At 34.6% G+C, this 15,685-nt stretch overlaps 1 protein-coding gene across 3 annotated transcripts in view; it reads right to left on the bottom strand.

The window, feature by feature from the left end:
* Positions 1-15,685, bottom strand: part of LOC106878508 (short transient receptor potential channel 7) — a 651,584-nt gene that overhangs the window by 44,119 nt on the left and 591,780 nt on the right. For all 3 annotated transcript variants that reach the window (XM_089348483.1, XM_089348479.1, XM_089348484.1), the window contains exon 4: positions 12,043-12,534. In XM_089348483.1, coding sequence (XP_089204609.1) covers positions 12,043-12,534 — 492 coding nt within the window. The remainder of the gene's footprint in view (positions 1-12,042; positions 12,535-15,685) is intronic.

Here is a 15,685-nt window from a genome sequence, read left to right as displayed (position 1 = left end):
TATATATATGTGTGTGTGTGTGTGTGTGTGTGTGTGTGTGTGTGTGTGTGTGTGTGTTATTGAGGTGGCTAGTCGCAATTTAAAAACCGAGAGGCACAAGTACAATCGTTAGTAAAGTGACCAAGGGTGTAAATCAGCACCAGTTTTGCTAGAAATAACAGTCAAAACAATTCTTAGCCACGTGCCGAATCAGCCACTGATTGCTGTGGTATTTTCTATAAACTGACAAGGCGAGTTCAACTTAACCCTAGGCAACGGAGTGTCACTGATGAGGATTAATTTAATCCGAAATCATCGATGATCTGACACTCTCATTTGCTGCGACGAGTTGTCTCCCTTGTCAGTTAGTAGATAAGTGCTTTTCCCGTGGATAAGAGTTGGTTTGACTCTTATTTCTAGCAATGCTGGTGCTGACTTTAGTGACTTCATATATATATATATATATATATATATATATATATATATATATATATATATATATATATACATACACACACAACTGTTGCATATGCGTAAATATATGTATGCGTGTGTAGTATGTGGGCAAGTGTATACTGAGAAAGAAAGAAATACGAAAGAGAGAGAGAGAGAGAGAGAGAGAGAGATGGGGATAAAGAGAGGAGTGAGAGAGAGAGGGAGAGTAGGCGAGAAAGGGAGAATGATATTGATAGGAAATTGAAAGAAACAAGATGTCTGTTATGAAAGTGGAAACTGTAGCACTAATTACACACACACAGACACATACTCACCCACCCACACACTCTCATCTCCCCTACAGTAATCAATCCTATATAAGAAACTAACAAACTAAAACCATTTTGTATGATCAAAATATCATCGAACTCACATTACAGAAATAGGCATTAATAACATTACTTTTGAATTCACCTAACGTTACGAGAAAAAAAATTTCTCATTTTACAGTGTTTTATTTTCTCTCTCGGTCTCTTCTCCATATACTTAATCTGTTGCCTTAATTACTCGCCAGTTGGATCAATTTCAATTTTTTTTTTAATAGAGAACCAATCTGAGCATTAACTATGTATATATAACTGTGACATTTGGAGCTGATAGTAGTTCAAGTTCCAACAAATCAATATAGCTGTCGAGTTCTCATCAGATTTTCATTCTAAACAGTTACGGTAGCACTATAATTACGTTTAATTTCTTTTTTGTCAATAGAAAACGTCACGCAGTTATTTATAGCTATCATACGAAATGATATTATTCCATTTACATCAAATATTCCCACAACGAGAATATTATCTATCATTATTATATAAATTATGTATCATTGTTATATTCTTGATGCGGATGAAGAGTGGGCGAATTATTTAATTTTGATTAAAAGAATACATATAAAATAACTTGATATGCTGTTGAAAATATATGCAAAAGTTCATGAAAGAGAAAGATTGAGACGAATGATATAAACTGCCAAGCACAGTAGTGAGTCGAAGTGCTCATACGAGCGCAAAAACCAGCTTACAAATACAAAAGAAATGAATGGAATTTCCCTGTGAAATTTAGCAGTGGAACCCTCGGAAATTTCACGCACTGCTAAATTTCACAGGGAAATTCCAGTCCCCCAAATTTTACAGGGAAACTTTTTCTGGCAATTTTTTACACGAGGGTCAGGACTTGTTGGCGAGGGAACCTTTCCAGTAGCACTCGTCCTTTTAGAAATAACAGCCAAATTCCCTTAGCCACACTGCACCGTCTTTGTTGAGCAAAACGTACCCGTACGGTATTCTTTCGTTATCTTTACAGAAAGATACTAGAAAATGGTTAGAGATTGTCTACATGTATATGGCCGGAAATGGCTCTTTAGTCCAGCAATAGATTTACAAGTATTTCAATACAGACGACATGTAAATGTTTGGTTTTACTGTAAAGATTGCTGGAGATTGTTATTGTGACATTTCGTATGCCTTGATAACCCAAATTTACTTCTGCAGATCTTGCTAATAAAACAAGATAATTGCTTCATGCATGCATACATACACATACATCCGTACATACATATATATATATATATATATATATATATATATATATATATATATTATAAATTGCTTCCTAACCTCATGGTTCCAGGTTCAGTCCCACTGCGTAGCACCTTGAGTATGTGTCTTCTTCTATAGCTTCGGGTTGACCAAAACCTTGTGAGTGGAAACTGAAAGAAGGCCGGTGTGTGTGTGTGTGTATATATATATATATATATATATATATATATATATATAGATAGATATATGAATGCGTCTGTCTGTTCCCGGGTCACCGCTTGACAGTCAGTGTTCGTGTGTTGACGTTCCTATAACCTAGCGGTTCGGCAAAAGAGATGATAGACTAAGTACTTGGCTTAAGAAATAAGCCCTAGGGTCAATTTGTTCGACTAAAACCTTCCAAGTAGATGAATAAAAAAATAAAAGAATATAAAAATAGATAACTTCATGAAGAGTCTTACATCTTCAACGAATTCATTAGAAGTTATACCTGTCATCATCAGCTTAACTCAACTTCCTTCACGTATCTCTAGACCTCGAAAAAAGCAAGCCCAAGGAGGAAGCTGTTTCTCTTCATAGACACTCCATTCACCATCTCGGCTACAACAGGAGACCAAGAGCCAGATGTCAGCAGCAGAATTACCAATGTAGCACTGGACAATTAATTTTTCTACTTGGTTACACGTCACTATAACGGGGTACTAGTGGGGAGTGGTTTTATAGATTATTTAGAGTGTACAGAGGAAAGCTTCAACTCCAAACTCGAAGTGAGAAAAGAGAAAGTTACTCTGGTTTAATTCATTCTTCAATTTAGAGGTTCGCACTGATATACTTAGGAAGCATTTCCCAAGATTACATATGTATCATAAACTATTTAATTCCAGCAGATAATATCACACACACACGCACACAAACATTTACACATATCTAAATAAATATATACATGCATACATTTATATATATATATATATATATATATATATATATATATATATATATATATATATATATACGCACACATGTATATGTATATATATATTTATACACACATACACATACTATTTTATTGAAGCCGAAAAGCTTCATGTAACTGTTCATCAGACAGTCGTAATAGTTCAGAATGATATATATAGCCTAAATTACGCGCGCGCATGCACATACAGGCACGAGCATACACGCACACACACACACACACACACACACACACACACACAGACACACACACACACACACACACACACACACACACACACACACACACACACACACACACTCTCATACTCACACCCACACACACTCTCATACTCACACCTATATAAATATGCATATATACATATATGCACATCTGATTCACACACATATAAATATATACATATATGCGTGCAAGTGTGTGCATATGTGTATGTGCGCGTATGTATGCGTTTGTTCTGTCGATTAAAAAAACTGCTTGATGGGTTGCATGCATATGTAAAACTATCTTCTGTGATATAAAATATATTGACCTCTAAATGAAATAGATCGGAATATCGATAACGTTTGATTCTCTTCTTATTTTATTTTTGTCAGGTGTACAATTAGGAACAGTAAAATTGATAATATATCTTATGCAGATATTAAACCAGGTAATTATGAGGTTTTAAATGGCAGTTTTCATGCTCATATTTTCTCGAAAGAAGCTGTTGATGCCATTTCACAGTTCCAATCTATATTTTACTTCGGTCCATTTAGAATTATTCTCTACGTTCTGTAGAGGTTATGGTAAATTTAATTGTAGTAGCTTAAGTTTAGCAGAATTAAATTGTTTGGGAATGCAGTATAGAATATTGTGAAATTTGCGCCTTTTCTAAAGCAAGAGACTAAAACAAAAAAAATTTATATATATATATATATATATATATATATATATATATATATATATATATATATATATAATGTAAATATATAAAAACAAAAAGATAAAAAGAGCAAAGGTAAGGTTGGAGAAGTATTTTATGGATAGAGTCTTACAGCTGTTTCTGGGAAGATCCAGTACTTCCCTTCATCGGAGACAGAAAAAAATCAAGTAATCTATTATTATATCCATAGGCGGATATTTTTAGTATGAAGTGGTAAAGAGTGTGATGTGCTGAAAAAAGAGAGAACAGTACTTGAAGTGTAGTTTCATTCCAGTGGTGAATATTCGTGTAGAAATCTGTGCAAAGTAATCCTTGTGTGGATAATCCGGAAATTTATGTTGGAGCGAAAGTTGATATAGCATAGATAGCAGAGGTACATATATTCCATATTGCGATGGATTTTTACTTGTTTACTTGAAGAATGGCCAAGTCAAGTGAAAAGTGAGCGGTAATTAGGTCAAGTCATGAAGACAGAATGTGAAAGGGGATAGAGGAGAGATAGAGGCGGAGGATGGTAGCGATATATTTATGGTCAGTTGGTCTTAACAGGGTAGAGGGGATGAGCATATAGAGTGAAGGAGGAATAGGGGGATGAGGTTAAAAGGTCTAGTGAGTAGGAAGGAATGCGTGTGTGTAGTATATAGGTGGTGGGGGTATGAGTGATAAACCAAGGACAGAGATAAAGGGAAGGGATGGGTGGGTAAGGTAGTTAGTAGTATCATATTTTAGGATACTGCCACGCCTATTTATAGACGGTGGAAAGGAATTGAAAGAAGTGACGTAGTCTGTATGCGTAGGTGGTGTTCTTGTGAATTTGAGAATAGAAGAAATAGATTTGGTGGTATATATGTGGTGAGATGATCGAAAGGAAATAATCCTATTCAAAAGATGGTGAAAGATGGATGTTTTTGCTAAGTTGAATAGGTTGCCTGTGGGGGGGGGGGGGGGGGGGTTGTGTGATTATGTTGCGTGATCGTTTGTGCAATTTTGCTTGTGATAGAACCTAAATGGTTGCAGTTGCTAAACGCTTCGTTATATCGATTAAGTAGAGTGGGAGAATTGTCTTTTAAAATATAGAACGCCTCCGTTAGGCAAAGCTTGCAATTGGTCCTAGAATCTAAGATGGACCATTTTAAGGTGTATATATATATATATATATATATATGTATATACACACACACACATATATATATCTTCAGCAGAATTTTATAACTTCAGAGCTGCATTTATAGTGTTGATTTAAAATTTTGGCACAAGGACAACAATTTCAGGGAGGGGTTTAGTTGACCCCAATGCTCAACTGTTACTCATTTTAACCGCTCCCAAATGATGAAAGGCAAAGTCGTCCTCGGTGGAATGTTAACTCGAAACGTAAAGACGGACGAAATGCCGCTAAGCATTTTAACCGGGGTGCTAACGATTCTAGTGTCACTTCATGGTGTATGCTGCTCTCACAACAGCAACAATAACAATGATAATAATCCTACGAAAGGAAGGTGGTAGAGTCCTAATCCAACTTCCAGTAAAATTATGCGTGGAAGTTTGACTTTCCTTGTTAATCTTAGCTAAGTCATTTGCGATTTCCTTTAATCGTGATTCACTGCAACCGCGTTTGACATAATGTTCTACAAAAGCATTTGCATGTTTCCAGTAATCCCCTACATCAGTACAAATCCGTTTTATGCTCTAAATTTAGGATTTCGGGTTTGACTGAGATATATAATGTGGATGAGGAGCGACGGAGGTAAATGTGGGATGACGTGGGTTTGCAAAATAAATCTGTCACTATTTTGCCTCCAGAAAACTTTACTTTTGTGTCCCAAAACTGAACGCTAGCTTTTGAAAAACTAGACATATATATTATATTGGACTTAAAGCCGTAGTTTTTAGTATAATTAGAACATAGACTATCGTCAATTCTTTCAACGTTATACGTTAAATACGACATGTATTTTGCAGCACACCAGTATATCATGGGAAGGGGAAGGCTTGTTTCAAGTAACTTTACAAATGATTACATGTATTTTCCACCAATATTGAAATTAGTTTCAATAATAATGAAAATATTCACAATAACGAAGTAGATTAAAAAAGTGGATTAAAATTAATGTATTCAGAACGAATGAATTTATTATGCAATCAACGATAAGAAAATTTAGCTTTATAGCTAAATCGTTATTTCGGAGGTGTAGTTGCTCCGTTGCAATGGCTAAATATGTATTATTTAACGCCTATCTAGGTAATGTCATTCATCAAGACTTGACAAAATTTATGCAATTAATAATCTGTAGAATACACAAATTATTCCAGTCAAGTCCGTCCATCCATCCATCCATCCATCCATCCATCCATCCATCTCGCAGCTCGTCTCTTTGGCCGAACTGCAGTCGTGGATCAAACAGAGACCGAAGCTAGGCGAATGGGACCTGGAGTGCCGCCTTGCTCTCAAGCAACTCTGCCGTCCGGGACCAAACTTGTGTGACTTCAATTCCACAAAGGCGTTCTATAGAGGATTAATAGAGTGGAGGTGCGACGACGTTCTCGGGCAGAATCTGGGCGTCGACGAGGAACACCTGACCCGCCTGTTCAGAACAACTTTCGGGCCGGGACCTATGGACTATCATCAAAGATCCCTGGCCTGGCAGTGCTATCGAGAAGCATTACCTGCTCAAGATAAGCTGTACAGGCAGGGTTCGAGACACACCGGACCGACTTGCCCGAGATGTGGTCAGAGCGACGAAACCGTTCTGCACGTACTCGTGCAGTGTCCAACCATTTTGGACCTGTGGGCTTATGCCGAACGGCTGCTGTCACGTGTGGGACGAGTCCGTCTGTCGGCCGAGTCTATCGTGAAACTTGCTCCACCACCTTCCCTCAACCGGGAAAGCAAGGCAGTCTTCATTGTACTGGTGGCCATGGTGGACTCGAGTGAAAGGATTAGAGACAAACACTTACTTCTCTGGCTAATCGCTCATCAACTTTTTCAAGTACCACTTGAAAAGGAAGGCGAGAATGGAGAGACAAGTTTTGTCTCCTGAAAGTTTCAAAAAAAAAAAAAAGGTGGGTGAATGTAGCAAGGATAGTGCGTGCGGGTGACGAAACCACTTTGAGCATGATTCTGTAAATCGAAAAGAGAGAGAGAGAGAGAGAGAGAGAGAGCACTTTGCTCTCATGTGTTTATTCCCTCCCTGCCTGAGTTACCGTGGTCTTTTCCGTAGGATTTTCTTTCCACGGATAAACCTAATCTTGCTTCTTACATTTTAAAAATTCTTCTGTGATACACGATCCCTTTTGATCGGAATTTTACATATTTTCTCTTTTTACCCCTTTTTCTTTTTCATTTTCGTAAAGAAAAGCTCTCCATTTGTATTTGTCCCCTCTGTGTTCATCCCTGTGTGGCCAATAAAGAAAGTTATCTATCCATCTATCTTATCTATCTATCTTATCTATATAGATAGATATTATAACTGAAAAACTAACTGACTAGCTGGCTAGCTATCTGCATGTGTTTACGTGGGGGTTCGCAGTTATTAAAAATAGATTCATTATTCCTCATCTAATGACATATTTTACAATTATTTGACACTTTGAGGATCAGAACAAACAATAAACACATATACAAGAGAAACAAACTTCATCTTAACGCACAAGAAAAGCAAGAAGCAAAAAAGCTCGCAATATTTTCTTTTTTTACTCTTTGAAACTAAAATTCTTGAGCAAATTTAGCATCTAGTATCACGTGACTTGGCTCCTGATATTCTTCTCTTCAATAGATTTTTTTTCCAGCAAAGCTGACATTTCGTGCCTTCATTTCTTTCTTTTATCTACAGCAGATCAGCTGTTTGTTACATGTATTCATAGTTAAGTTCAGTGGTAATGAATAGCCTTGGGCTGTCAAAAAGATTACGTTTTACTTGTGATTTTATGCTTTAACTGTCACACACACACACACACATATACACATACAAGAATATATATCAGAATATATATAAGTATATACATATATATATACGTATATATAAATGCATATATAAATATATATACGTATACATATGATATATATATGTATATATACAATACATATATGTGTATATATGTGTATATGTATATATGTGTATATATGTATATGTGTATATATGTATATATATATATATATATGTATATATGCATGTATATATGTATATATATATGTGTATATATATGTATATGTGTATATATATATATGTGTGTATATATATGTATATGTGTATATATATGTGAATGTATATGTGTATATATATATATGTGTATATATGTATTTATATATGTATATATGAGTATATATATGTATTTATATATATTTTATAAAATTGTATTTCCTTGTGAGTTCGGATTTTGTAATTCCCTATTATTATAATATTTCTATATAATATATATATGTCTATATATATATATATGTGGTAAGTAGCTTGCTTACAAACCACATGGTCCCGGGTTCAGTCCCACTGCGTGGCATCTTGGGCAAGTGCCTTCTACTATAGCCTCGGGCCGACCAATGCCTTGTGAGTGGATTTGGTAGACGGAAACTGAAAGAAGCCTGTCGTATATATGTATATATATATATGTATGTGTGTATGTGTTTGTATGTCTGTCTTTGTCCCCCGAACATCGCTTGACAACCGATGCTGGTGTGTTTACGTCCCCGTAACTTAGCGGTTCGGCAAAACAGACCGAAAGAATAAGTACTAGGCTTCCAAAGAATAAGTCCTGGGGTCGATTTGCTCGACTAAAGGCGGTGCTCCAGCATGGCCACAGTCAAAAGACTGAAACAAGTAAAAGAGTAAAAGAGTATGTGTATATATATAATATATATATATGTATGTATATATATAATACATATATGTATATATGTGTATGTATATAATATATATGTATATAATATATATGTAAATATATGTGTATGTATATAATATATATGTATATAATATATATGTAAATATATGTGTATGCATATAATATATATGTATATATGTATGTATATAATATATGTATGTATATATATATATGTATATATGTATATATATGTGTATGTATATAATATATATGTATATATATATGTGTATACATATGATATATGTGTATACATATGATATATATGTGTATGTATATAATATATATGCGTATATATATATATATATATATATATGTATGTATGTAATATATATATGCGTATATATATTATATACATAAATATATATATTCGTATATATATGTATGTATATAATGTATAGATATGGGTATATATATGTATGTATATTGTGTGTATATATATGTATGTATATTATGTGTGTGTATATATGTATATATATGCATGTGTATATATATATGTATATATATATACGTATATTCATATATATCTGTATATATGTATATTCATATATATCTATATATATATATATACGTATATATATATGTATTATATATATGTAAATATATAATATATATATATAATATTTGCGAATAAGTATCTATCTGTTTGTCTGTCTATCTCTCTCTCTACGTATCTGTTTCTCTCTCTCTCTGCATATGTATATATATATATATATATATATATATATACACACGCGCATATAGGCACACATTCATGCATACATACACAAACATGCATGCGCACACGTACACACACGCACACACCCATCAACTTCAGACCTCTAGCGATTTTGTGATCTGTCATGCAGAGGTCACGTTATGTAGTTTAAAGATCTCACCCTATATTTTTCACTTCAGATGTTCCGTGTGTCTCTGTCTCCCTCTCCACACACACAAACACATATATATATATACACACACACTCAGACATACATATTTTTTCACACAAGCATATTCAGCGCATGTTATTATTTGAATGGATACTTTTATGAAGGAGTTCTATATTTGATATAATTATTTTATTTGCAGTTTGAGCGAATAAAGAAGTGTGCCACAGTCTGATAGCGACGAAATCAAATACGATTATCGTAAAGAAAATTTGATTTATCCGTTTATCATTTTAAAGAAATCTTTTTATATATATATATAATCTATATATAAATTGAGGAAATAGAATGAAGAGGGAAAAGGTTTATTTCACTCATAGCAAAAGAAAATGTAGCAGTTACACATACATACATACATACATATATGTGTGTATGTATATATATATAGGTAAAAAAGTTAACGAGTGCGTGCGTCACATATTTTCCTATACACACAGACACACACACACATATATATACACGCAAATATATGTAAATATATATGTATGTGTGTATATATATGTGTGTGTGAGTGTGTATACTAAAACAACACCCCATACATATATACTCATACCTACATGGAGAGAGAGAGAGAGGGGGAGAGAGAGAGAGAGAGAGAGAGACAGACAGACAAGTCCATAGAGAGAGCTTGGAAAAGTGTTTAAAATTCCATTCAGGATGCCATTCAATAGCTTTCATGAACAATACTTGCCTCTTGCCGAGTACACTTAAGTCGAACTCCTCAACCTCCTGCAGCTTTGCTAGACAGATAACGTCTTAAAAGAATCTAAGTTAAGCTTTTCTATAGTATGCGGTTAACTTAGCACACTTTTATCAGAAATGATTACTAAATCAAACGGCTTTTACGAAATATCACCCGCATGGTATACAGCTATAAACCAGAACCGGTGCCCCTGTTTATTGCTCGACTTGGTAGCAGACGCTGATAAATCTCTCTTAAATCACGCCCTACTGTTTTGAAGAGACAGGGGAAGCTTCGCTAATGTAGGCTTAGATATGTTATGTCTAAGTATATTAACGTAGTCTGGCTTATGTAATATCCACAGATATTATTTATAGTCTGGCATATTCGAAGATATTATTTATAGTCTGGCATATGTAATAACCAACAATATTGTTTGTAATGTTCGAAGATATTATTTATAGTCTGGCATATGTAGTAACCAACAATATTGTTTGTAATGTTCAGAGATATTATTTATAGTCTGACATATGTAATATCCAACAATATTGTTTGTAATGTTCAAAGATATTATAGTTTTGGATATGTAATGACCGTGGATACTGTTTAGTGTTTGAATATGAAATATCCAAAACGCTTGCTAAATTTGTCTTGGATAGGTAAAGCCCGAAAAAAGCGGATGATGCTGTCTCGTTGTCCATAGGTCTTGTGTGTTATGTCTCACCTGAAACTAGTCAACAACAACAACTACAAAATAATGATTTAAAATTTTGCCACAAGGGCAGTAATTTTTAAAGGAGTGATTAAATCGATTACATCGACCCCAGTGTTCAACTGGTACCTATTTTATTAATTCCAAAAGACTGAAAGGTGAAATCGATCCCTGCAGAATTTGAAGTTCTGGTGTATAGGGCCGGAAAAAAATGACATTAAGCATTTTGTCCGGTTCACTAACAACTCTGCCAGCTCGCCGCTTCATCAACAAATACAACAATGACAAACAATAACACAATATACATTATTTACATTATTTACAAATGACGGATATTTGTCTTCATCTTGTTTGTTGTTAACACAACGTATGCCATATTTATCAGCGTCTGCTACCAAGTCGAGCAATAAACAGGGGCACCGGTTCTGGTTTATAGCTGTATACCATGCGGGTGATATTTCGTAAAAGCCGTTTGATTTAGTAATCATTTCTGATAAAAGTGTGCTAAGTTAACCGCACACACACACACACACATATATATATTTACATATACGTGTGCGTATATATGTGTGTGTATGTGTGTATAGGAAAATATGTAACGCACGCACTCGTTAATATTTTTACACACATGTACGTATGTGGTCAAGAGAGCGGGCTACTAACCCCAAAATTTCCGAGTTCGATTCCAGGCAGTGACCTGAATAATAATAATAATAATAATAATAATAATAATAATAATAATAGTAATAATAACAACATCGAAAAATACCTTGGGAATGAGAACCCAGGTTCAAAATTTCCCCAAGACACCTGATGAAGGCTGGAGGGTGTATCAGCCGAAACGTTGTGTTAACAACAAACAAGATGAGGACAAATATCCGTCACTTTAATGTACATAATTCCTCGTCTCTTAAATATAAAACTGAATAATACAATATAATAAATAATTTACCTTGAAATATTTCTCGACCCGTGCTACATCTCTTAATTCTTGAGCGAGTTCAAATGCAGTGAGAACCGGATCCTTACTCGATAAGGATATGTATGCACCACTTGCTAAACCCCGGTATGCATTGAGCCTTGTTTTGGCAAGTCTCAATTGGTCAAACTGCAACTTATTATTACATTCCTGACATGCGCAGTAATAGTGGTGCGGTTTCTGAATAGTGTCACCTCTTAATAACAATAGTTGAACTATTTCAAACTGGTTACGTTCTGCTGCTAAAATAAGCGGTGTAATATCGGAGGAAAATGGTGAATCTTCACTTGTCTGGTTGTAGAAGTAGTCTGTTTCTCCAAAACGTTTATTCTCTCTTTTGATGTCTTTATATTTGGGATGTTTCAGAATGGTTTCAGCTATATTTTCGTGACCAGCACTGATAGCTTGCAAGAGTGCTTCATGAATAGTTGTGGAGTTGCATCTGTCAAGAAGTAGTTCAACCACCTGCAAAAACAAAACAAAGAAGAATATTAAATACTGGTGATTGCTTTTTCTCTGGCATATTGTAATTCCAGTAAATCAAATTGTTTTGAATTTTAGTACAAGGTCGGCACTTTTTGCGGAGAGGGCGCTAGGTGGTTACATCAACACCGCTACTCGACCGGTACTTAGTTTATCGACCTCAAAAGGATTAAAGACAAAGTTGTCCCCGACGGGATTTGAACTTAGAATGTAAAGAACTGGAAGAAATGTCGCTAAGCATTTTATCCAGCGCGCTAACGATCCTGCCTGTTCGCCGCCTTCAGCAAATCAAATTAAGACAAGTTCTGTGCCCCAGGTTCAGAAAATTATTACAATTCATTTTACTTCAATCATTTTGAAATTAGTAATTATTGTATTGGTTTCACAGATTGATAGATTCGTAAACGTTCGTTTAGCACAATGCCTTGGGATTCGAATTTTGGTCTTGACTTTAGCTTCTGTTTCTTCTGAACTCAATAGGATGAGCAATAGTGATATCCATGGATGAATTTAATCGATTGTTTGGTAGCTTTATGCCATTTTAGAAATCAATATTTTATTTGCTCTCAGGCTGACATAAAACTACAAAAAGGAACTCTACTATATTTCCCTTCTCGTGTAGGCGCTAATCAAAGCGTTAGAATATTGGGTTCATAATTACAAGTTAGTAGATTCAATTTTTGGACAGAGCGATGCGTTGTCTTTGAGCAAAGCACTTCATTTCACGTTGTTCTTGTTTACCCAGCTGAAAATAAGTTCCAGCCTAATTGCTGGTGTACTCTTACACCTTTCAGGAGTCATGTCCACACTGTCCAAAGTGAAAGAGACGAGAGAGTGTCCATGTCTGATCATGACTGCACAGACACAACACCAAAATTAGCGAAAAGCATGGTTCAAGCTATTTGGTCATACTCGCTTGCAAGAGACAGCTAAACTACTATATTTATTGTGTATGGTCTGTGCTATACAAAGAAATTCTAATTTCTTTTACACATATTCATCTGGATATTCATTGGGTGCTTCAAAATCAAAATATTCCAAGAAAAGTCTCGTTCAAGAAGCTAAAACAAATATTTTTGATAAAGACAGTAGCAGCAAAGTTAATTATGACCCAGAAGAATTGTTTCAATTTCTATTGGTTAACTAAGTTTTAACTAACAATTTCTATTGATACATACTGGTTAACTGGTTAACTAAGTTTTAACGTATTCATAATCCAAAAACAAAATGACTTCAGTTTTAATTAAGAGACCAGTTGTAATGCTGAGTATATTTTAATGTATTCATAATCCAGAAGAATTGCCAAAATTTTAATTGTTTAAGCGCCCAGTTATAATGTTAATTATTTTTTACGTTTTCAATTTTTATTCAAAATCATATTCGAAATCTACAGAATGAAATGTTTTCATGTGTTAACGGTGTAATACGCCAATTATTATTTAAGCGAATAATTTGTTAATTATTCATAGAACTCGAAATATATCAATATATTTAGGCAGTAATTGAAATGTGCAAACTAATCTGTGTCTAGTCTGCAAGAAAATACGTCCACCTGCTTCCAACCTATTGTTCAAGTCCTTAGAAAAGTAACAAAATCATTAACCATGTAATTGAAGAATTTTTAATTAATTGGTCGGACACAATAGCTTTCCTGTTTTCATTATCAGTAAATGTTTGATATTGATGTATTATTTTCTTAGCTGAATGTTTTCTAAATTAAAAAAAAAAAATCTGTCAAAATAAAATGCGTTGTTTGATATTGTTTTATGTTTATACAAACGAATCATTTAAATTAAATTGTTTTTATTTTTACGGAATTACATTTTTGTAATGACAAGCACAAAAAATTAAAATAATGCATTTAATTAATCAGACAGAAGATAGTAAAATAAAATAATACCCGTATCAAGGATAGGCAAACATTGTTAAGCAATGCTTAACTCAACCAACAAAATAAACAACCAAGAATAATCTTATTTTATCTTGTACTTGTTTTAGTCATTGGACTGCGCCCATGCTGGGGCACCACCTTGAAGGACTTAGTCGAGAAAATCAACCCTAGTACTTATTTTTTTAAAGTCTGGTACATATATTGCCAAACCACTAAGTTAGGTGGACGAAAACAAACCAATACTGGTTGTCAAGCCTTGGTGGGGGATGACATGCATACAGATATGCGCGTGCGCACACACGAACACGCACGCACGCACGCACTCGCACACACACACACACACACACACATATGCGACGTACTTCCACAAACTTCCACAGATCCACTCACAAGGCGTTGGTCGGCCGGAAGCTATAATAAAAGACACTTGCCGAAAGCACCGTGCAATGGGATTGAACTCGAAACCACATGGTTGCAAAGTGAGCTTCTTAACCACATACGCATGCCTTTCGAAAAATATTTTGAAATGGGTTGACGCACCAGAGACTTTTGTTGCTAATATATATTGCAGATATATGGCGGCGGCGAGCTGGTAGAATCGTTAGCACGCCGGGAAAATGCTTAGCGGTTCTTCGTCCGTCCTTAAGCTCTGAGCTCAAATTTCACCGAGGTCGACTTTGCCTGTTATCCTTTTGGGGTCGATGAAACAAGTACCAGTAGAACACTGGGGTCGATGGAATTAACTAAATCCCTCGAACTTGTTGACACTGTGCCAAAATTTGAAACCAATACTATAACTGTTGTTGGGAAGTGATAAAAATCTTTTGACGATATATATATATATATATATATATATATATAAAAATATATATATATATATATATTTCACAATTTCTTGCTTTAGAAAAGGCGCAAATTTCACAATATTCTATACTGCATTCTCAAACAAAATAGAGCATTAAATTCTGCTAAATTGAAGCTACTACAATTGAATTTACCATATTACCGACAGTATGTAAAAAATAATTCTAAACGGACCGTAGTAAAATATAGATTAGAACTGTCAAATGACATTAAATACCAGTAGAGCACTGCGGTTGCTGTAATCAACTTAGCCCGATCCCCAAACTTTCTGGCTTTGTGCCAAAATTTGAAATCAATATATATTGCAGATATATTCCTGATTTTCAGAAACACTGTACAAGTTCTGAATATACTTTTACTGAAATAAAAATCATAAAT

This window comes from Octopus bimaculoides, chromosome 1, assembly GCF_046866305.1.
Source record: "Octopus bimaculoides isolate indiv1 chromosome 1, ASM4686630v1, whole genome shotgun sequence".
Taxonomy (NCBI): Eukaryota; Metazoa; Mollusca; class Cephalopoda; order Octopoda; family Octopodidae; genus Octopus; species Octopus bimaculoides.
This window is presented reverse-complemented; position numbering and strand designations above follow the sequence as displayed.